The sequence below is a fragment of the Sparassis crispa genome (assembly GCF_003851025.1).
Source record: "Sparassis crispa DNA, contig_000002F, whole genome shotgun sequence".
Taxonomy (NCBI): domain Eukaryota; kingdom Fungi; phylum Basidiomycota; class Agaricomycetes; order Polyporales; family Sparassidaceae; genus Sparassis; species Sparassis crispa.
The window spans coordinates 1,750,874-1,774,252 of record NW_020939749.1 but is presented as its reverse complement, the minus strand read 5'-3'; the positions used below and the strand labels follow the sequence as shown (position 1 = coordinate 1,774,252).

Below are 23,379 nucleotides of genomic sequence, written 5' to 3'. Positions count from 1 at the left end.
GGCGGTGAGCTCAGGTCATGCCCCTGGTACTGCCTGAGACCTCATTTGTGGGTGCCCACAGGGTCTCGATGACCTCGCCATCGACCATACCAGCGCCAACTATAAAGTTGGGCGAGAACCATTGGAAGCAGCAATCTTGGTGTCCGTGCACATGAAACAAGCCGATGCCTTGGTCTATCTTGAGCTCGAAGGGCATCCTCAGATAGGCGCTGTGGCGGAAATGTTTGCAGACATGGACGCCATACTGGCACATGATGTCGTACATGACGAGGACGAGGGTGATACCGGTGAGGGTCAGGAGCGCATTCCTGAGAGAGTAATCCATATTCATTTGTCTGCAGAGGGTGCGTCGGTGAGAATGAATCATGACAAGAGACATATGCGAACCTTTCTCCCTTCTGGAAATCGACGACAGTATGAGGGACGAAGAAACCATGTCTGGCGCAAGCAGTGGCCCCGATTCCTGTGGCGTCGAGGTTGGCGCGATCCACATTGGCCTGATTGACAGTGCGGTGCTCATGACAAGTGGAGCGCTGGTGGGCTTAGGAGTCAAGGTGGAAGAAGAACGTGCAGCCAGACACGCACCTGATGGGACTCCATGGCCACCGCCAGATGAGCCTTGTAATCCTCTTGGCCGACCATGAATGCCTGGCCGTCACTGAGGGCGACGTCCTCCTCGGGGTGCTTCATCTTCATGTGCTCTGCACTGAAATTGCCATCCATGACAAAGCCGCATTTGAACTTCCACTGCACTGGATCTGCTTGCCAATCGAAAGGCAGGTTGAGCCCAGGCTGGGGACAGGCGGGACAAAATATGGCGAGGCCACCCTTCTCCACAGGACGGAGGGCATCGTGTGAGAAGCCGTGCCACTTGCGATATTTGAGTTGGCGCCATTGGCGGGACACCCGCATCAGCTCACGATAACGGTCCTGGCGAGGAACTGGCATGAACGGTTGGGCCATGGGAATGCATGTGAACACTTACGGGAACGGTGCCAGGGAAGGCATTGCTCATGACCCGTTTGAGCTTGCTGTAGTAGTTTAATGCCGCCGTCTTGCACTCTTTGTTCTCCAGAAGGAAATCGTCGAGGACAGCGAATGTGAAGGCGGTATGGGGATCCTTGACGGTACCAGGGTAAAGTCCCATTTGAAGAAGCTGCATGTCACGCTCCACTGCCATCTCACACTGGCACCAGTCAACGCCGATATGGTGAACGCCAGAGATGTCGACAATGACTATGATCCGATTCCCGTAACTGTCACGGCGAGGTGGCCGGGAGAGCACCGGTGGCACATCTTCCTCCCAAGTGGGATCGGGAGCATCGTCGGTTTGCCTTGCTTCACCGTCAAGGGTGCCTGCCAGAGGTGCAAAGTTGAATGGGACCTCGCCATCATCTGAGACCTCGCCATCATGTGCATTTAGGTCTTCATTGGAGGCATTCCAGAAATCGGACCCCGGGGCCACCACCGGCGCAGGGTTGTTATGTGCTGTGAAGGCGCCCAGAGGGCAGGGATCTCCGCCATGCCCCAAATGGATGCAGACGCCAACCCGATACAGTGATGCCAGCTCAAAATACTGACCCTGCCAATGCTCTATCCGATGGAAAGGAGCACGCTGATGGCCATTACGACAGCAGTCGGTACAGGTGAGCAGTCTGCCCATACAGTCCAGGCATCGCCACCGTCCCTCACCAACCTTGCATTCCGCACAGTTTCTGGGCTCAGGCGGGGCTTCCATCTCGACAATGGCATGAAGATAGTCATCACGGTGGGGTATCCAGTCCCTCATGAAGTCATTCTGGGTCTATCACGCATGGTCAGACCGTCAGATGGTCATGGCGGGAGTGCCCACCTTTGTCTTCCGAGCCGCCGGATCCAGCTGAATCGGCACACCTATGTTGCCCAGGACGTCGCCATCATCCAAGTTAAACAAGGAGCCTGAAGCTGGAGCCTTCGATGGACTTTTGGAAGGCGATGGCACGTTTGAACCCGTGGGCATGGGCAAAGGTACGTCTACATAGTGTACTCCCCTAGTGGTCTGCTTAGCTACCTTGGTCACAAACTCAACCTCGTCATCCAGGTCTACAACGAGCCTGCTTTTGTTGCGTCTGCTCATGGTTCAGGTCAGTGGGGAGTCGTATTCCAAGCCAATCGATGAGCATTGTGTCCCTATCGCACAACACGTGCAAATCACACACGGCCTTGCTGCCCATCAGACTACTCATCAAGGTGGTTAAGAATGGCTGCAATGCCTGGGCCTTATCACCTCGTGGTCTCTTTAGGCACCATATCAGCATTATGCAGATAAGGATGCCATGTTGGTGAGAGGTCCGCCAATCGTATGTCGCCCTCAGTGCTAACTTTGCCTTGACTCGGAGTAGCATAATGTTCAAAAGGGACACGTGCACTTGCACCGCGCGCTCGCCAACACTGCCGCCATCTGCCCCACTAGCACTCACAACTTCTCGACTGAATACATTTCGCCACCATCTCCGCCAACTTCGAGGTCCGCCAACCATACGCTGCCATCAGTGATAACTACACCTTGAGCTGAACACTGTCGAGATGTGAAATGCGCACTCGTACCGCACGCTCGCCAACCTTCAGCTAGGATTCGGAAATTCGTGACTCCATACATTTCGCCATCACCTCCGCCAACTTTGTCCCGCCAATGAAGCTGCCATCGACAGTCTCCATCCCCTGCATAGTGTTCTCGTCTCCATCAGTCTTTGGCATGATGTCCCTCTAATAAGCGAGCCAGTTAGGACCTGTTCTGAGTTAGAAATGCAGACTCGGTGATGAACTGTGCACATGCCAATGTGTGAGGCGTAATATGAAGCTTGCATCCAGTGGGGCGCCGGAATGCCTAGCCTGTTCTGGACACCCTCTCGCATGAAGTATGCATAGACGAGCCTTTCGCCATCTGCTCGAGTGACGCCATGACGAATCGCCTTTCCACAGAAGGCTATGACAGTTCCAGGACTATAATCAATGGCGACACGCATGGCGGGGAACTTCAACCACGCGCAAGTGTAGTTGCCCAACGTCGCCAACAGGTCGTAGAAGGTGTATCTTGTCTTGCTATCTCGGTGGAAAGGAGTTTCCCGGTTGGCGATCACCTGGAGCGCATTGAATGGCGACGACCAGTTCAGCGCCATCTCTCGCAATTCTGGGTCTTGCTGGATCAAACCTAAGCACTGGCGTCCTGCGGCATATAGTGTTGGGTGAACGACGGCCAGGATGGCGCCCAGCAATGCGGAGGAGTCATGAATATCACGCAGCCAACTTCTTCCGCCCTCAAGCTTCAGGCTGGCGGAGGTCTCCAGCCTCCCAGACTCCATATGCTGCAAAGGCTGTCCAGATGCAAGGCAAATGGCGTGTTGTTGGAACCAACCTGGCGAGAGACACAAGGAGCCCGCTGGGAATTGGGCACACTCCTCAGAAGGCAAGAAGTACAACGGGTTGTGTCGCCAACTGGCGGTGGTGCTGGAAGGCTTACTGGCTGCTATTGCTGGGTGTAGGGCCCTGGTCGCTTGGAGCATCTTCATCTGACAAATTTGTCAGATCACAGCGCAAGGCTGGGCAAGCCACTCACCTGGCGGTCTGGTATCAACACTCTTGGAAGTATCCAAGCCAAGATGCGTCCGTGCATGTCCACGAGGGTGGCGGGCTAGTCTATGCGTATTTCGCTCTCACCAAATGGAGGAGGCCACTTCCGTTCCAGTTCTGCCTCGAGGACTTCATTCTGCCCCGTGGGCTGAATCGAAAGGCTGTCACAATATCTATCAATGTCCCACTGCAGCCTTACTATTACAATGGCGTGATCAGTGTGATCAGACCTGCGGCAAGACTAATGACTACCAGGATTACGGATGGCCTTCACAAGAGCATCTGCAATGCCATTGCACTCCAATAGGAGGGCGGATGGCATGGACGGAGGCACTTCTATAGATGGCGCAGAATGGGCTGCATGAGTGGCCAGATGGAGCTTTCGGCGGAACATGAGCTCCAAGACTCCTGCTATCTGATCGGTCAGTGGCATGGGTGACAGATTGCTCATCTTGATACTATCTGCCAATCAATGGGACGATTACAGCATGCATCGGTTGAAGGAACGCACAGGTGTATGGCGGGCTCAGGCGGTTGGCTTGCAGATGCAGGGGAGAATGTAGGAGGGGCCAGAATGGCAAAGAACAGTATGCATTCATCTGCCTGCATATTGCTTGCAAGCACGTCCCTTGCACATCTCACATGTTCATCATGCCGCCGAGCCAGACTTGATGCCGCCATGCCGGATCACGGGCCGGGTGGTCCGCCATGTCTGGGCCCTTCGTCACCGCCATCTAATTGGCCGAGCCTAACTCCGAGGAAGCCCTTTATCCCACAGATTAGCATGCAGATGATCGCCAGATTGCCTCCGCCCAGCATTCGCGAGATGAAGTTGGCGTGGTGTGCTCTGCCATAGAAGCGGCATTCAACATTGCCTTTCACCAGGTATGAATGCTAGTGCATACCTACTACCACCTCCTGCCACTGCGAAAAATACACATACAATGCTTCAGCAGTCACCACACACCATGGCGAGGAGGGTAATTGGTGTAAGCCCAAATGGGCCATCAGCACGTGCATGTTGAGTTGTGGGCGGCCGACAAGGAAATGGACAGAGCGCTGCCCATTGAACTATCGACCCCCTTCACTGCCCCAACACAAAAATCTCATCCTCGACATCGAGAAAGCATGCCGGCGAGATTTGTAATTTTGACGGAGCATCAGCCCATACTCTCTGAGAAGCTGCGGTCTTATGACATGGCAGATGCCAAGGGACGCAAGACTCTGGTTCAGAGCTTGCGCCAGAAGCTGAAGACACAGTTTGTCGACACGTCAAATTATGATGACATCATTGTGGAAACTGTGAGCAGTGTTTCATGTCTGTGAGGTCCCCACTAACTCTCACCGCAGAAAATCCGAGAGTGGCTCAATAACCACGCCCGCCATGCGCAGGAGAAAGCGACGAAAAAGCGTATGCATGTTTCTGGCAAGCCCAATGCCTTCAAGGTGTGGGATGCGCTGGAGAGGGACAAGGTGACTGAGGCCGCGCGAGCACTCGCCGCAGATAAGGGTTGCAATGTCTCCAAGGTGTGGAGAGTCGCACGGAGTGCCGAATGGGCAAAACTGTCCGAGGAGGAGCAGAAGGTGTATGAGGAAAAGGCGGAAAGTTGGCGCAATGGCACTCTGGATGATAAGACGAAAATGAAGTGCGTACCTCCTGTCACGTAGCATAAGGCAAATCCTGACCTAAGACAGGCTGAGGGAGCAGCGAATAATGCAATATCTGAAGAAGTTCGCCAAGACTATGTGGGACACCATGGGCATTCGCATGGCATTCATGCTAGCATATCCGAAGGAAGCGGGGAGTCTGAAGGTAGAGATGTGAGCGTAGACCGTCCGACTGTCGCCATCTGCTAACCCCCGAGTGAAGGGTGGAGGTCAACCACGCCATCACCAATGGAACTCCATTCGGGGCCTATCCTGGGTGGCTGCGTGCTTACCAGCCTCTAGCAAAGGTGTTCTCTGAGTGGGCCAAAGGCGAATACTGTAAGAAGACCTCAGTTGCATTGTCGCTGGCACACTGACCTGATTCCTTAGGTGTGACTGAGACTACGGTGACGGTGAAGAAGACACCTGCCGATTGCATGCGGGCCATGGACAAGATTCAGTTGATGGCCAACAGTTTTCCTCTGCTCCCGTCGGTGCCCGAAGGTATGGCGGAAGCACCTCTCAAGGTGATGAAGGTACAAGTTCGAGACTTCATGAATCATCACTATGGTATGACACTCCCACTGGGTGTTGAGAGATGCTGACCAGTTTACAGCATTGGCGAAGGGTGTTCGGAACTGCAAGTCGCCATGGACGAAGCTGAACAGCATAGACGACATCAATGAGGTTATTCCAGCGGAGATGCTACCTGAGAACTTCCAGTGGATCGATCCCTCAAAGATGACAAGTGTTCCCATTCGTGCCCTCCTCGACCACTGGCGGGCACGCCAAGAGGAACATGGACCTGAGCAGACCATGCGATTCACCCAGTACTTCAACAAGGATGGCGAAGCTGCTCCCGCCAAGTATGATCCTCTTCCACCACTTGACGGATCAGCACAGGCATTAGAAGAAGGATCTGAACATGAGGTCCAAGAAGCACTCACACCGAAGAAGGCGGGGAAGGTGAAGAAGAAGGGTAAACCTGTGCGCAAGGTCACGGGAAAGGCGGCATCGAAGGCGACAAAGGGCAAAGCGGCCCCTGGCGGAGCCAAAGGCGGTGGGCGTAAACGCAAGACGAAAGATGCATACGACTCGGAAGATGATGCCAGAAGCAGCCAAGACTCTGATCGGAGTTCGCTAGATATACCCAGCATGGCTTCCGAAGAAGATACGGCCAGCGATGAAGATTCAGGGGATGGCGAGAGCGTGATTGCGAATAAAGCGAAGGGCAAGGCAGTCGCCACCACCAATGGACGTAAGGCTAACAATGGCGGTGCACCTCAAGCGAGTGGTAGCGGCGGTGCCAAGACGAAGGCAAAGCGAGGTCTCCAAGACCTTCCTCTGGGCGAACTGCACAGATTTGACACAGAGGAGACCGATGAAGCATGGAGTGAACTGGAGCCCAGTACAAAGGAGCTCAGGCTTGAGCTTCAAGGCCGAGCCCCACGTCTCACTGGCGGGAGTACTGTGGGGAGTACTGTGCCCCACCTCGTGAAAAGGAGAGACGTGTTTCTCGCCACCCTTTCCGTCGAACCGCGATACCAGGATATGCTGAAGGAAGTCAAGATTGCGACTGTGGTGAGCTCCTTTCGTGGGGATTCATAGCCACTATTGATCATCCGTCATATAGCCCCAGGTGTATCGTTTCGCCAGGTATGATCCGATTCCCTGGAGCGAATGGTCGTATGGCCAGCGCTACCTCCCGCCGTCATTTCATGCGGTGGACAACTTTGACATCGTCGAGAACTGGTTGGGCGACAAACCATGGCTGACAAAATATCGGTTCTTACATCCACAGGGCGTACAACAATCTGCACTCATGATTGGTATGGCACTGAGGGACCTCACACGATCTCAGTTCATTGAGGAGGGCGAACCGACCAACCTTCCCGACTATGTGGTGAACTCGGCGATCTCATTTGACGCAGTAGAGCAGCTGCTTCGCTGTTGCGAGATCATTACCTTGGACATGGTGGAAGGGAACGTCACCCATGCCATGGTGAAGCCAGTGAGCAAGCCTGCCATACGCAGTGCCCCACAAGGTGGCGATGGCCTTGGGGGCCAGGAGGAGCAGGAAGGTGATGCCTCTGCAAGAACTCACGATGGCGCTGCTACTGCTGCCAAAGTTCACAAGGCTCACCAGCCTGCCCCCATGGCTGACAAACCAATCATTCCAAGTGGAGGAGATGAAGGGCCGAGCCAGGAGACCAGTGGTGGGGCCTCTGACGATGGCGAAGAGGACGATGCACACTTGTCCGTACCTAGCAGTGGTGCTGAACGACCGCCACCACCTCCGTTTATACCTAAGACGAGGAAGGCCGCAGCCACGGAGGACCGACCGTCAGGTCAAGCCAAAGTGCTCCAGGGAAGGTCGATCACTGATGCCCTTCAGAGTAATATCCCCGGCAGGATCACTCGCAGTCAGCGTCAAGCGATGGATGAGTCGCCCGCCAAGAATACCCGCAGTCAGCATCCACTAGGAGCTGTGAAAGATTTGAAGAAGCTTCCTGATCCAAAGCGGAAACGTCAACCAGCACGTCCCGAGCCCGATGGCGAAGACAGCTCTGGCGAAGACAATCCGCCACCTCGGAAGCGTGGACATGGTACTCGGGACAAGTTGGTAGTGGCCTCGCCGAGGAAGAAGAATGCGAGGGCCGAGGACTCGGATGATGGTGACAAGCCTCCCGCAAAGTGAAGACGAGCTCTGCCTCAGACCCCAGAGGTCAAGGACAAGGGAGAAACCAAGCTGAAGCCGGTCCATCTGGGGAAAGCAGCCGCCAAAGTGAAAGAGAGTGGCCAAGTTGGCGCAGGTCGCAAGACCCGCAGTGGCGGCACCAGACCTTGACAATATAACTCCAGTTCAAAGTAGACTCGTAGGCTTCCACATTGTTTAATGTGACCCATAGATCTACATAGGTAAAGCCATGGAGATGGTGGCAATGGCGAGGGGAGTTGGCGAGAACTTCAGCAGGCATTCAGTTGACTTGGAGTGGCAGTGGCGAATCGAGTGCATGGAGATTCCATGCTAGGTTAAAAAGCATGTATATCAATACTCTAATGACTACACATTGTGGCTATCTGGGCGAAAGGCGGTGAAGACCATGGCGGAGTCGACCTTCTCTCGGAATGCGTCCAGAGACTTTGCCACCAGCGAGGTTTCCTCTCTCACCGTTGCCACCTCCTTCCCCACCTTCTTCGCTTCATCCAAAGCAGACGTCGCCACCGCCATCGAATCCTCTTTGGCGAGCGCCAATTCCATCTCCAGCTTGCTCGCTTGAGCGATCGCCTCTGCCGCCGAAGACCTGAGCTCCTTCTCCATGCTGTCTGACCGCGCTGCCTGGAGCTCCATCGAATGACGGAGGTCGGCCAATTCACCCTGCAGCTTGTCGACATCTGCTTGGCTCACCGTCTGGTTCGCGCCTTGCTCCAACCTGTTGACCTTCTCCTTGAGCTCTGGCAGGCAATGTCGCTTGGCGACGAGGTCCGCCACCGCCAACTTCACGCTCTCCTGAAGCTCGATGGTGACCGGCCTGCGAAACTCCTCCATCGCCAACTTGACCTCTTCGCGAATGCTCCGGGCATTTTCTTGAAATGCAGATGGCGGGTTGATTCGCTGGAGTGCCGCTGTGATCTCTGCCTTGACGGTGTTGAGGTCCGCCATCCTCTCCTGGAATTGGACTTCCATCCCGTCCTTGTGCGCCAGGAACTCCTGTCGCAACTTGGCACAATTCGCGCAGTCATCGTTGGATGACTGCGAGGTTTCTTCGCCACTGGGGGTGTCGCCTTCGTTCACTGGAGTGGGACTTCCTGTAGACACTCGCTGGATGTCGCGCAAGTGGGGTGCTGTATCCCTGGTCAGCACTGCATGGATTCGAAGCTGTGGCGGGCACACTTACCCTTGCTGGTCGGAGGCACTGCTCTGAGGCGGTTCGCCTTCGCATCCCTTTTCGCCTCCGCCTCCTTCTTCGCTGCCTTGCGGTCCAGTGGGGCGCCCCTCTTAGCTGGCCTTCGCCCTTCATCGAGATGTCCTGCCTTCGCCAATGTGGAGGACTTCGCTCCCTTCGACGCCTTGGATATCTCCAGGGAGGGCGTCACCTCCTGTGCCACCTCACTCGTCTCGTGGAGCATCAGCAGCGAACGCCGCTGATCGTCGTGTGGCCGCTCCAAGGACGCGCGCTGTTTCATGGTTACATCGACTCCAGCTGCGACAAGATGTCCTGCTTACCTCATCCTCCACCACCTCTGCCTGATACTCTGGTGCATCCTCTGGTTTGTCGGCGACTGGTGTCAGCATGCGCTTGCTGCTGCTAGCTTGCGGCGGAGCAGCTGGCCCTGTTTGGAAGGCCATAGCCCGCACCGCCTCCATTGCCAGCCTGACGGCTTTCTCCATGCCATCGCCTTCTGCCAGAGGCATCTTGGCTGCTGCCTTCGGAGCACTCGCCTTCACCTTCCTGGTGATCACGGGCACCATTGGGCCCGAGCGACCTCCCATCGCCACCCTTGTCGTCTGCCCGCCCTCCTTCGCAACAGACTTGGCAGGCAGGACCTCATCCGGCTCACGTACTGAGGTCCTGGTGACCTCGCCACCATCTTGCGCACCTGAGTTTTGGCTCCTCACCGGCTTTGCCTTGGGTCCTGATTTCTTACCTTCGCCAGGTTTGGCGACTGCACCAGACTTGGCAGGCGCACCAGACTTGGAGACCTTGCCAGAGTTGGCGACCTCACCAAAGTTGGACAGAGCCACAGCTCCAGTGGCGGTGGCGGACTTGGTGGCGCGCTTGGACTTCGACGATTTCTCCACCGAGGCCTCGCCTTCAGCGTTGGCTTCATAGGACGTGATGGTCGCCTTCTGCTTCGTCGCCTCGATCTCCTCGCCACCCTTGACCATGGAGCTGGATGCTGCAGCATTGCGCGTCTTGGTCTTCTTCGGCGGCTTGCACTTCGACGCTCCCATGACCATGGGTTCTGCACCGTCGGGCTCATCGGAGTCGACCTTGACGTCGTATGGAGGTGGCGACGTGGGCAGTGGCTTGCCCTCTACCACCAGCGCTGCACACATCTCTTGGAACTCACGCTGTGCGGTGTGTGAGTTTCCTCGCAGGGGCACGCCGTCCGTGTTCCTCGGCGCGATGCTGCAACTGACGCCTCGTGCTGCACATTCGAGGCAGCGACCGAAGTTGGCGGTGTTGAGCTTGCATGGCCACTCTTTCTCCTGGCAGCCAATGCAAGGGACGAGCTGCAGGAACATTAGCACAGGTCAATGTCTCACAAGATCGTTACTCACCGAATCTGTTGCATGTGCCCACATGAAGTCAGACACACGGGTGGACATCTTTTTCCACATGTCCTTCTGCGACACCGTCACCTTCCCCTTCCCCTTCGCCGTCGCCTTCCCCTTTGCCGTCGCCTTTGCCTTCCCCTTCGCCTTCGCCTTCGGTGCGACATGAGGTGTCGCCGTCATCCTCGTTGTCTGTTTGACAGGTTTGGCAGGGGTGTTCATCTTCGCAACACCGTCGTTAGAGTCCCCTGCGGTCTTGGCGGGTAGATTGGAAGGCGGTGCCGGAGTCTCGTCTTCACTTTCGATGAACTCCTTGCTCTTGTATTCCTTCGTCGCACGCTTATTCTTTGGCGGCTTGACGGTCGGTACTTCCTCTTCATCGCTTGACTCCTTCGCCTTCCTCTTCCCGCTCTTCTTCGTGCTCACCTTCGAGCCCTCCACCTCGGTCTGCGCCATCCTCTTCTGCGCACGCTGCGCTCGGCCAGAGGTGGTCGGGGCCTCGCCTTTCTCCTTTGCGACCTCGATCGGCTTCATCCGCTTCGCCTTCGGAGCCGCCTCCTCATTCTCACTCTCCTCACTCGACTCTGTGATGACCGCCTTGCGCTTTCGGAGTGATGGGGCAGCTGGCGAGATCGATATTGGTCTGGCAGTTGGCGGAGGGGGCGACGCCGCATCGACCTCGATGGATTCGGGCTGGCCTGCACCCGGCACGTCTTCCGCCATCTCATCGTCGTCATCTTTGTCGGCATCGTCGTCCTCGTCACTGTTGGCATCGTCATCGTCCTCACCCTCCTGCTCCTCTCCCTCTCCCTCTCCCTCTCCCCCATCCTCTTCCTCACTCATCGCATGCGCCGCCTTCCCCTGCACCTTCTCCTTGCTCTTGCCCTTTCCCTTGTCCTCCCCCGCCTCCACGTGGACGATACGCTCACCCACCATGCCTGTCCCGACATCGTTGTCAGCTCTCTCCTTGCCTTTCCCCTTGGTGACGAGGTCCCCGGTAGCCAGGTCCTCCTCGCCACGTCCCTGGGTGTCGTCATCGGCTGGCACATTGCCCCAGCCCTCCGCTGGCATACTCTTCACCGGTGGCAGCTTGCAATATGGATCTGGTGCAGTCAGTGTGTCGCTCGACGCCTCACAACACTTGTGACTCACCTTCAGTCCACCACTGCCTTCCCAGGTCCTCACACTCCCCATACTCGCGCACAGCCAGAGGGTACCTCTTGTATATCCTCTCGTCGTCGTTCAATATGTGGTCCAGCTGCGCCAGGGCCTTCTGCTGGTACGCCCGGGTGAATTCCAGCAACGCACTGATGACGATGCCAGGCATCCTCAACGACTTCAAGGGCTGCGGGAAACTCTTTTCAAGCCGACTCTGTGTGGCATATTCGGTGAGGGTATGCCAGACCTGCGACCGATGACTTACCACTTCGAGGTAAATCCTCGCCTCCCAGTCCGAATAGCGAGGGTCGTCCTGGCGAGGCGCCGCTGCAACAATAGCCGTCAGTCGCGCGGCCTGCAGAACATAGTTGGGGTCGATATCCAGAGTCATGGCGAGCTTGGCAGAAGAAAGCGTGAGGGTGTTTCAAAAGCAGAGGTTGCAGTACAGCGGAGGCGGAGCAGACGACGCTATGAGCTGGCAGACGCGATCTGCACCAAGTTCAACTTCACACGCCACGCGACCACGTGCTTTGCACGTGATCGCTGGACTTGCACGATTTCTCAAGTCTCTCAAGGTCAGTGTGACCTGCCGCAAGTTCTCATGGCTCCCAACAGTAAGTTCTATTGCTCTCCTTGTGGAATCTGACTCCTTTGTGATGTTATCTGACCTTTCTATGTCATATCAATCCCCTTTCTACAACTGATCTCCCGCGATCCAGGACTGATCGAAGACTTGTCTGCTCACCACAATCTACCTGCCATGGCCAGTGACGCGGAACCTCCTGACACGCTGGACATTACGATGGGCGAGTCGGATGAGGAGGATAGTATCGCTGAGCCCCGTCGTCCACTCATTTCGGATCTCCTTGACTCTCCTGGATCTGCCCAGATCTCCTTGCCTCTCCACTCTGCTTCTCAGACACCCCTCACGCCCTGCCACACTACCCCGTCCCTGGCGGCTCCATTTGCGCCATCCAACTCGCCACATGAGCATCTTCACCGCCACGCCTCGCCAAAGGTACAGGCGTCATCTGGATCTGTGGCGCCTGTGGAGGGAAGTCGCACACTTATTCCTGACCCTCTGGCGCCAGCTTGGGATGAAAGTCGTGGCAGTTCGCCAATCCATAGGCGTGCACTCATCTCAGATTCCACCCCCACTGTGCCCGGTGGAATGTTCGACTTCGACACTCCTGGCATCTCGCCAATCCCTCGACGCGCCCTGTTGGAAGCTACTCCCCTTCCTCCACCAGCTCACACTTTCGACTTTCGCACTCCTGACACCTCCCAACTCCCTCGACGATCGCTCATTGCTGAGCCCCTTGACGCTATGCCACGTACATCCATCCACTTCAATAGTCAAGCAAGTACGCCGATGGCGAGGGGCATGCTGGTGGACGAGACACTTGACGCGGAACCAGTGCCGAAACTGCTGGACTTTGACAATAGTCCTCCCGCCACGCCAGGACGACGGCAAGCTCTGATGATAGACAGCCCTGGTGCGACGCCTGTGCGTAGCCAGGTCCGGTGGCTAAATAGTCCCAGCACTTCGCCTCCAAAGAGGCGGCCTTTGTTGGACGATGTTTTAAGTCCACCGCCTCCGCCATCGGCGCCCTCTCACTCGCCAGCTCGCACTTTCGATGACAGCAATTTCCGCCATGATGCACCTGTCATTCACTATATGAAAGGCAGCATCGAGCCAGTCACTGTTACTTCCAGGATGCCAAGTCTGGCAGCACTTCCAGATGAGCTGCCGATCCATCGTCCCACCCATTGGGAACAGGTTCCAGGCTTATTCCCAGATACCACACAGCTGCTGCCAATGGCAGTCCCTGGAGAGACGAATGCCGCTTCTGGCTCACAAGTGGCCCGCCTCGGTAGATCGTTTGCGCAGATCGCAGCAGAGGCAGACAGTTCCAGTGAGTACATCCCTGGCAACCTTCAGTCTGATGTTGACCTTATTCATAGTGGACGATGACGAAGGTGATAGCTTTGCAGTTAGTCGTCATCATGCCATGTTGCGGGAGCGCATTGTACGTCTTCAGCGTGAGCTCAACCTCACTGAGGATATGCACGTTGCGAACCTCAATGCCAGCTCGACCATGTTCCAAATGGGGTACATTCTGAGGGACATTCGTGGCGAGGCGTATCGCAGCAACTGAACTAGTGTCTTTGAGCGTTCTGGTGTTAGCAATATATGACCGCTATGTAACAGCTTGTATACCAGTACAAAATGGATACATTCACTTCTGCATCACTAAGCTCTAAAGCCCATCGCTCCTCCAGTGTACTCTTGAGATGGGCGGACTGCGCTCGCCATCACCAAGGCATGTTGTTGCCAGCAATTGGCCCATCGCCAAAGGACCTGAGTGAAAGCTTCACTGCATGGGAATATCGCTCCGCCAGCAAAGGGCCCACTGCCAAGGGTCAGAGGGTTGGCCATCGCCAAGCCGTGTTTTCGCCACCAATTGGCCCTCCGCCATGAGTGCTGGTGAGTGATGGGCCCACCGGCAAAGGTCAGAGGATTGGCGATCACCAGAGCATGTCATCACCACCAATGCGCCCAGAAACTGCAGGGCTGTATGTGACAATGGGCCCATTGGTGGCGATGACATATCCTGGTGATCGTCAACCCACTGGCCTTTGGCGGTGGGCCGATTGCTGGCGATAACATGCTCTGGCGTTGGCCAACCCACTGGCTTTTGGCGGTGAGCCGATTGCTGGCGGAAACATGTCCTGGCGATGACCTATCCCATGGGTGCTTGCAGTAAGGCCCTCACTGAGGGTGCTTTGGCGATGGGCCGACTGCTGGCGATAACATGCTCTGGCAATCGTCAACCCTCTAACCTTTGGCGGTGGGCCCATCCTTCAGGTTACACTCTGGGTGATCGGCCCACTGCTCATTCGTCATACTCTGGCGGTGGGCCGATTGCTCAGACAAACATGCTCTGGCCATGGCCAACACTCTGACCTTTGGCGGTGGGCCCATCCGTCATCTCATTTGTCATACTCTGGCGGTGGGCCGATTGCTCAGACAAACATGCTCTGGCCATGGCCAACACTCTGACCTTTGGCGGTGGGCCCATCCGTCATCTTACACTTGTGGCGATGGGCCCACTGCTCATTGATCATACTTTGGCAGTGGGCCCATCGATGGCGATAACATGCTCTGGCGTCGGCCCACCCTCTGACCTGTGGCAGTGGGCCCATTGCTTAACGGTTACAACACTGTAATATGCCCTGCTAGTGGGCCGAGCACTGGGATAAGAACACTAGCGGTGGGCCCACTGCTAGTATCCCACACATGAAAGATATGGGCCCACTGCTGGTAGAGGTCAACATGGTGACAATGGGCCGACGTCCACTGGCTGTCCAGTTCATGACAATGTCAGGGTAAATGGGAGTTCAGTTCAGGTAACATGACTGAAAGGTGTGTCCGCTCATGACACAGTCGCTGTCTGCGAACTGGTCGAAGTCATCATTGTCGTTCCAATGTTGGATATCAAGAGAATGGAGTGTCAATCGCAGTATCTCCATCTCTGTCATCACAGGTGTCCTAATGTTAATGGACAAAGTCAAAGTCATCAAGTGCAAGGTATCCGTCACCTTGTTCGGTCAAGAGAGCTGTCCGCTCATGACACAGTCGCTGTCTGCGAACTGGTCCAAGTCATCATCGTCAAGAAATGTATCATAATATGGTCACTGTCTGTGAACCAGTCGAGTCAGGGTCGTCAGACTCTAAAGCATAGGAGCTTGAGCCAAGGAAAGAGATCTTGTCCTAATGTTACGGAGGCCAGTTGTGCCACTGTACATCCGGTTCATCATCATCAGTGACTAGGCCTTTGCAAGGGCTCAAGTCAATCATGGGGGGTCCGACCTCGAGTCATGGCGATGACCAGAGGTCGGCCCAGTGGAGCTGTCTTATGAACGCTTGGCCGCTGTCTGCGGACCAAGGTTGATTCATCGCACAGATGTAGATGGTAAAACTGGTTGATGTGTAATCAGGACAAGATGGGGACTCCAGCTTGTCCTGTCGGTCTTATATACAAGTACAGGCGTCTGTCTACCTGTAATACTAGAACTACGATTGGTCCATCGGTATCAATACAAGGGCACAGGGTTCGTGTACCTGTCCCACAGTCATGAGAATGCTGAGTCAGTCATGACTCTGCGTGAGAGACAATCTGTCCATATGGAGATAAGGTCGTGCTGTAACGTCAAGGCAGCAGCGAGGTCGTCGTGCATCTAGCACATGTATCAGGGTCTGGGGCCATGCCCATGAGGTTCAGTATCTGTATCGTAAAGGTAAGGCAGAGGTGAGGCACACATGCCTTTGTCGTGTGTGTGATAGGAAGTGCGTCCAGGTCTGGATCTCGCACATGAGGTAAACATGCCTTGAGCACAAGGCGCATATCATCAGATGATCTTGTAGATCCGGTACAGCTCTAAGATAAGGGTTCTGGATAGATAAGCACGATAACCATGATGATGTCATGGTCACGTGGTCAGTCTAGACAATGTAACATCATTGTCACGTGATCGTTCAGGGTGGAGGCGGAAGTTGTCCACGCATTCCACAGAGAAGAGCTTTGTAACAGGCTGAACACGGTGCATCTGAAGGTCTAGGTGTGTACCTACCTACGTACCTGTGACCTTGTGATGGGTGCGCGCCAACAGGACCCCCATAACTCGCTTAGAGCTTCGATCCCGCCGGAGGCCATTTTCAGGGGTTAGGAGACAGTCATTTTTGGGGGTTTCACACTCAAGCTCCTGACCTCCCAGCCGGTTTCAGGAAAAAATGAGATCAGACATCTGCGGTGAGAAATGGGTTTCCGCCAGGTTCAAAACAACTTTTCGCCGGAAGTTGAGGGTCTTGTTAGAAATCGCGCCTTAGTTCCCAAATAGGAAGGCAGTGATGGCGGGTCAAGATGCATCAGGGCACGTGATTACGCGTCCTAAAATAGATTTCTGTATATATACAGTTCTAGACGCTCCACTTTATATAAGCAAATTTCCTTCTTTACCTTCCTTTGTAATCATGCCCTCGGCTTGTCTGTCCCAAGGGAAAAATTCTGGAGGCTCCAGAATTTTATGGGCGCTACTATGGGCACTACTTTCCAACACTCCCCCTCAAGCCGATGGGCATTCCGAGCTTCTTTGTAAGCTTCTCGTGCCTCGGCTTAGGGAGTGACTTTGTTAGGATATCTGCTATCATGTCCTCCATGGGACAGTAATGGATATCAATATATTTATCCCTCAATTTCTCGTGCACATAATGATGCTTTACATCAAAATATTTTGATTTCGCGTGGAATTGGAGATCACATGTAATTGAGATCACCACCGTATTGTCCTCGAATAAAATCGTAGGATCTTGTTGCTCGAAACCTATTTCTTTGAATAGTGTTCGGAGCCACACGACTTCTTTTGCCGCTTCGGCGGATGCCATGTATTCGGCTTCCATGGTAGATGATGTGACTGTGGTTTGCTTCTTTGAGCTCCACGTGATCGTACCATTTCCTAATTTGAATAAATATCCCGAGATTGATTTTCGATCTCGGATATCATTCACATAGTCTGCATCTGAGTAGCCCACGAATTTGGCTTTATCTTCGGGCTTGACATCTGCAATTGGCCCGTAGATTATTCCAAGTTCTTATGTTCTGGATAGATAGCGGAGGACACATTTAGCAGCAGTCCAATGAGCCATTCCGGGATGGGCAGTAAATGAGCTAAGCCGTTGCACGGCGTGAGCAATGTCTGGCCTCGTGGCAATTGCCACGTACATCAGTGATCCGACAAGTGATGCATATCCGTTGTCTTGGTTGCATTCGTCATCGGTTTCGGGTTCTTCTTTTTCAAGCACTGTATTTGGATCAAGAGGCATCCCGACCGTGTTAGCGTTCATAAGCCCATTCTTGTGTAGGATAGACTCAATATATTTTGTCTGAGAGATTTTAATTGTCCGCTTTGAACAGTCTCTCTCAATTTCTATCCCCACAGTTTTCCGGGGTTCGCCAAGGTCGGTAACTTCGAACATATTTCGGAGTTCACTCTTCAATTAGTCCATCAGTGCACAATCATTGGTAAATATTAATAGGTCGTCTACCCAAACAGTGACGATTTCTATCTTATCACCTTTGATCTGAATGTACGCACATGGATCCAAGAATAGGCACTTGAATCCCGCGTCTAGTAACTTGCGATTCAGCACGATATTCCATAAAGGGTTTTCTTCAATTTACATACACGATACGTTCCGTCACTGTATCCTTCGGGTTGCCACATGTACACTTCTTCTTTGAGAGTTCCGTTAAGATAGGCGCCTTTCACGTCCATCTGTCCGATCTCCCAATCTAAGATTGCAGCTAGCCCGAGGATGGCTCGAATGGTTTCAAGGCAGACTACGGGCGCGAACGTCTCGGTATAGTCCATGCCTGGGATTTGGGAATATCCCTTTGCAACCAGGCAGGCTTTGTATTTAATTATTTCACCCTCTTTGTTTGTTTTCTTGACTAGAACCCATTTATTTCCTACGGGTTTTCGATCTTCGGGAGGTTCCACTGACTCCCAAGTCTCCATACTCTGTAGTTGATTGAGTTCCGTCTGAACTGCCTGTTCCCATTTGGGCCACTCAAGTGATCTCTTGGCATCACTGAGCGTCTTTGGCTCGTCCGCATCCGCATTTCCATGGGCGCTCATCGCATTATAGACTAATTCGGCAATTGATTGATCTGGATCATTATCCAGATCTTCGTCTGCCTCTGGGTCATGCATTAGATGGTAATCATGCCGAACTGTCTTTCTTCTGGTTCGTCTGGGCTGGCTTGGTGCGTCCATCCCGCTTTCCTCGCGTTGATCAAGATCATCATCCTGTCTGCACTTTCGCAGATTTTTGGCAGGTGACTGTGGCGCGGAAGTTCCTAACTCCCCCTTGCACTGCACATCTGCGGTTGTTGTGAGGTTTGGGACTTCGGGTCTCCTTTCCACATGCGGCACGTCTGACGCATTGCTAGGTAAAGTGCTCAGAAATATATTTTGCTCCCCCTCACGCTGTGCTGTGAGGATAGGTATGTCGGATCCTATTTGCTCTTGTGGCACGTGAGGTGCATTGCTGGGCAAATGGTCCAGGGAATTTGAAGAAAATTGGAAATTATGCGAGATTTTAATCTAGCGTGTGTGCGCATCATAATATTTGATGGCTTTGGGTCCATCCATGTATCCAACAAAAATATATTTGTTGGCATGGGGCGCTAGCTTGGATAGTGTTGCATCCTCTGTGAGGACCCATATGGGGGAACCAAATTCTTGTAGGTACGAGATATTTGGTTTCGTCCCATTCCATTTTTCTTCGGGAGTTGCCCCATTTAACGCCTGGGTAGGCGATCTATTTTTAATATAGACTGCGTGAGCAATTGCTTCAGCCCAAAGATAATGAGGTAGATCTCTCGCATAGATCATCGTGCATGCTATTCCAAGCAGTGTGCGATTCAATCTCTCAGAGACTCCGCTCTGGGATGGTGAGTACGGCGCAGTCGGACCCATCTCAATCCCTTTCATTTGACACCAGTTAATTAATTCGGTGTTCATGTATTCTCGACTGTTGTCGAGCCTGAGTCGCAAGGGTTTGTTTCCAAACTTGCACTTCAATATAGGTAATATAATTCTTTACCTTTTCAGTTACTTCATCTTTATGCCTCATAAATAGTACTGTACTTCGACGACTGTAATCGTCGGTAAATGTAATAAAATATTTCCACCCTTGTAGAGCGGCTGTCTGCGCAGGTCCCCACACATCTGTGTGTGTTAATTCTCCAGGTACCTTGCTGCATTCATCTGTCTCTTTGGGAAATGGCTTCCGCATCGCCTTTGCTTGGATGCACGCCTCGCAATTAATTTCATCTGGGCTTGGCGATATTTCTAGGCCATCAACAAGCCCTTCGCGATATAATCGCATAAGCGCTGGTTTCCCGATATGGCCATAGATCTTGTGCCACTCTTCCCAGGTATGCGGGTCATATTCCTTAGCAGTATAGGTTCGTGCAGGTTGCGGAACTATTGGACGCAATTTCAACGAATATAGTCGTCCATTTTTCTTGCCTATAGCAAGAGTGTGTTTATTTTTATCTATTAGTATTGCACAACTATTACCCATAAGTACTCTTCCTCCCGCGTCGTTCAAACGCGTGATGGAGAGGAAGCTATTGGGTGCTGTCGGCGCATACAGTACACCATGGAGACGGAATTTCACTTTCCGGTCTCCTACTTCACTTTCGACATCAACCGTACCGCGGCCCAATGCCTGTGTTGGTTGCGGTCCGATGCCAGTGATCGCGTGATCTTCAAGTGCCTGATAGGTCGCGAAGACTTCACGATGATTTGTAATGTGCAAAGTTGTCCCAGAGTCGGCAAACCACTCATAGAAAGAAGTGATTTTGCCATCAGATCTGAGAGATACAGTGTCGCTATCATTATCGTAGGCTATTTTTGCCTCATCCTCTTTTGATTCGACCTCACGCGCTTTGTAAGCATGTTCCATCCTGTTACAATGGTACATTGAGTACCTATCTTTTTCCTTTCGATTACATTGTACGATTACGCGTTGACCCGAGACTTCGAGTCTCGATATCTCTCGACTCGATCTGGACTCTCTCTCTAGACCATGACACCATAGTCTAGAACCTGTACTGACTCATCCCTCACTGTGAGGGTACTCACTGACTCATCCCTCACCGCGAGGGTACTCGCTGACTCGGCCATTACTGGCATGTATTACTCAGCATGTACTATTAGTATATAAGGCTGAGATCGTCGACTGGAACCCCAGTCTCGATCTGGTTACTTTACCTCTCAATACACAGGATTATCACCTAGTCCTTGTGTGATCTTCTTGACTCTCGATTCTTGACTCGCATTTACTTAGTCATCGAACAACTTAGTACTTGCTCAACGAACCTCGGACAAGTGGTACGCCCCAGCGTAACATAAGATCGAGACTATCCGATACCGCTCAACCTTTTCAGGTTTAGAGCAGAACTACGTTTACAGAAACCTGACGAACCTTAGCCGATAAACACCTAGCAGGGCAAGTTACCCGGGGTGCGGAAAGGTTAGGAAAACATTGACGCACTAAATTTTTGAGGACTAGAAGAATTTTTGTGCCCTCAACCTTCGTCGATAAGGTGGGATGAAAACCTAGGACATCCAATCCACCGAGGCTCGTCATCGAGAGAATTCAGAGCCCTCCTGACTATCAGAGAAGGAAGGCCGGGTTGGAGGCTTGCATCGGACGAAGCAACCTACCGAAGAATCTTTGAAGAATTCACCAGAGACTATCCAAACGAAGCAGAGCGCTTCGCGATTTACACTGAAGCAAGATGAAATGTTAACCAACTACTCGACCCAGCAGAAATACAATGAGGAGTTGACGAAATAACCCCGGGACACCCATTAGCAGAAGCAGCAGCAGCAGCAGCAGAGGCAGCAACAGAATCAGAAGCGGAATCGGAAGCAGGACCAGAAGCGGAAACAGCAACCCCTGCACCAATCCCCATGCAGCTTATACCTGCAGCAGCCTTTTCTGCGATCCCGGTCCACAGACACATCATCTCGAATCCATTTCCCACGATGACAGCACCAAAGCCAACCGAGCTCAAACTCTCCCAACCTGAACCTTTCTCGGGAGATATGAGCAAGACAAAGATATTTCTGCAAAGGGTTCAGACGTATGTCGACATCAATGACGAAATTTATAACAGCAATAAGAAGAAGATTGCATTCGCGATGTCCTTCATGAGAGGAGGAACGGCTGAAGCATGGGCTGAAACATGGTACGATGACCACACCGACAACCTAGGAAAGCTGAAGGACTATGGAACCTTCGATGCATGGGTCATCGACTTCAACAAGGCATTCCAAGAGACCGATCCCATGGGATCGGCGATGAAGGACCTTGAATCCCTTCATCAGACGGGAGAAGTACAGGATTACGTTAACTTGTTCCTGGTACTTATGAAAAAGGCCAAAATCACGGAATACCCAGCACGCCTCCATTACTTTAAAATTGGACTATCCTGCCGACTTCTCGAGCGAATCATGAACGTCAACCCACTCCCCACCGATATGGAAGGATGGTACAAGAAGGCGGTTGAAATTGACAACCAAACCAAGTCAATGCAGATGTATACAAAATTCCAGAACAGTTGCCCTAGCAGACAGCAGCAGAAGCAGGGGCAACAACAGAGGAAGGGTCCCGTCTACACACGAGACCCTAATGCCATGGACATCGACCGCATGTCGCAAGAAGAACGTGACAGGCACATCAAAGGAGGACTCTGCTTTGAGTGCCATCAACAAGGACATCACTCGCACGATTGTCCTAAGAAGAAGCCGAAGAACCCCAGAAACACTTCCAGAATGCACAAGGAGATACAGGTTGAGGAATACGAAAGGGAACCCTCAACCTCGAAGACAGAAGATGTCGAAGAAGACACCGCGTCAGTCAAAAGAATGACCATCTCCGACAGCAACGTCTCCAAATTACTCCAGGAGTTACGAAAGATGCAGAAGGAACGTAATGACTGGATCAAGAAATTAGAAGGATCAGATTTTGGATCCGACGGGCTGTAACAGCGTCAGTACCGTCATTGCCGACTTGCCACCCAAATGTAATTGTATGCGAATTCTTGGGAAAATCGATACACGTTCCTATTACCTTGGGTGTGCCGAGTGAAAGTGCTGATATCTCTGCTCTACTGGACTCAGGAGCTGGAGGGATGTTCATGGACAAATCATTCATCGAACAAATGAAGTACCACCAGGAGAGACTTCCAAAACCAATTAAAATTCTCAACGCTGAAGGTACTCCAAACAAGCTAGGATATGCGACACATTGCGTATGGAAACGTACAAAGGCTGGAAGAAGACAGAAAGTATTCCAGTACTATGTTACCAACCTAGGAAAGGACGAGGTTATCCTCAGATTACCCTGGCTTCAGGCAATGAACCCCCGGATTAATTGGGAAACAGGCGAACTGGATTACAATTGGAGAAAACCCACTGTAGAAACAGTCCGAGATAATGAACCAAAGGTACAAAAGGCGGCAAACGCCCCCTACATCAGACCAATCGACAATAACGGACGATCTTGGGAAAATAACGATCCAAAACATCCAGAGAACCGAGTTAAACCAGGGGACCCAGAGCTAGGAATTCCTGATTACAGGATTGAACTAGAGGATAGCGAATTGCTTATCTCGTATATCCAAGGAAACCCGGTACTGGTGATATTTGATTCACCAGGCGATACAGCGACTCCCGAATGGCCAACCAGAGGTGGTAATAAACCAGCCTCGGGACCCAGTATAGGGCGAATAATGAGGGAGTCAGAGAAGTTTCAGAAAAGTAGTCATCGATAATGGATTGCACTCCAGATGATGGCATAGTGGAGGTTCAGAGGTAGTGAAGGTCTACGCGGGCGATTGCTGAGATACGATGCAGGCGTTGTCGCCTTTTGTATTCCCCTAGTAGTCTCTCGGCATTTGTCAGATTCATTTCGGGTTCCCATGAGTTCTCGGCAGAAGCGTATCCTTTCCACTTGACCAGGTATTGGGTCCAACCGTATCTTTGTCGGTGGTTTAGGATTGCTTCGACTTCGTATTCCTCGTGCTCTTCGATAAGGTCAGGTG

General features: G+C 52.9%; 6 protein-coding genes across 6 annotated transcripts; 3 read left to right on the top strand and 3 right to left on the bottom strand.

Annotated features, from left to right (window-relative positions):
• Positions 1-10: 10 nt before the first annotated feature.
• Positions 11-3,652, bottom strand: SCP_0306010 (hypothetical protein; the record flags this gene model as incomplete). The annotated part of the gene is made up of 10 exons (XM_027755993.1): positions 11-335; positions 388-533; positions 586-930; positions 986-1,615; positions 1,697-1,804; positions 1,853-2,108; positions 2,460-2,550; positions 2,637-2,745; positions 2,793-3,548; positions 3,596-3,652. 10 exons carry the CDS (start codon positions 3,650-3,652, stop codon positions 11-13), a joined length of 2,823 nt encoding a protein of 940 aa, XP_027611794.1.
• Positions 3,653-3,670: 18 nt separating this feature from the next.
• Positions 3,671-4,218, bottom strand: SCP_0306000 (hypothetical protein; the record flags this gene model as incomplete). Its single annotated transcript, XM_027755992.1, has 3 exons — positions 3,671-3,807; positions 3,862-4,067; positions 4,121-4,218. The coding sequence occupies 3 exons, from the start codon at positions 4,216-4,218 to the stop codon at positions 3,671-3,673; spliced, it is 441 nt and encodes a 146-aa protein (XP_027611793.1).
• A 519-nt stretch (positions 4,219-4,737) lies between these two features.
• Positions 4,738-7,954, top strand: SCP_0305990 (hypothetical protein; the record flags this gene model as incomplete). Its single annotated transcript, XM_027755991.1, has 7 exons — positions 4,738-4,911; positions 4,960-5,255; positions 5,305-5,430; positions 5,480-5,595; positions 5,647-5,826; positions 5,873-6,837; positions 6,890-7,954. The coding sequence occupies 7 exons, from the start codon at positions 4,738-4,740 to the stop codon at positions 7,952-7,954; spliced, it is 2,922 nt and encodes a 973-aa protein (XP_027611792.1).
• Positions 7,955-8,320: 366 nt separating this feature from the next.
• SCP_0305980 (hypothetical protein) lies at positions 8,321-12,086 on the bottom strand (the record flags this gene model as incomplete). Its single annotated transcript, XM_027755990.1, has 6 exons — positions 8,321-9,102; positions 9,156-9,435; positions 9,485-10,495; positions 10,544-11,640; positions 11,690-11,909; positions 11,961-12,086. The coding sequence occupies 6 exons, from the start codon at positions 12,084-12,086 to the stop codon at positions 8,321-8,323; spliced, it is 3,516 nt and encodes a 1,171-aa protein (XP_027611791.1).
• Positions 12,087-12,296: 210 nt separating this feature from the next.
• Positions 12,297-13,854, top strand: SCP_0305970 (hypothetical protein; the record flags this gene model as incomplete). The annotated part of the gene is made up of 3 exons (XM_027755989.1): positions 12,297-12,309; positions 12,415-13,611; positions 13,661-13,854. The coding sequence occupies 3 exons, from the start codon at positions 12,297-12,299 to the stop codon at positions 13,852-13,854; spliced, it is 1,404 nt and encodes a 467-aa protein (XP_027611790.1).
• A 7,390-nt stretch (positions 13,855-21,244) lies between these two features.
• SCP_0305960 (hypothetical protein) lies at positions 21,245-22,321 on the top strand (the record flags this gene model as incomplete). The annotated part of the gene is made up of 1 exon (XM_027755988.1): positions 21,245-22,321. One exon carries the CDS (start codon positions 21,245-21,247, stop codon positions 22,319-22,321), a length of 1,077 nt encoding a protein of 358 aa, XP_027611789.1.
• Positions 22,322-23,379: the final 1,058 nt, after the last annotated feature.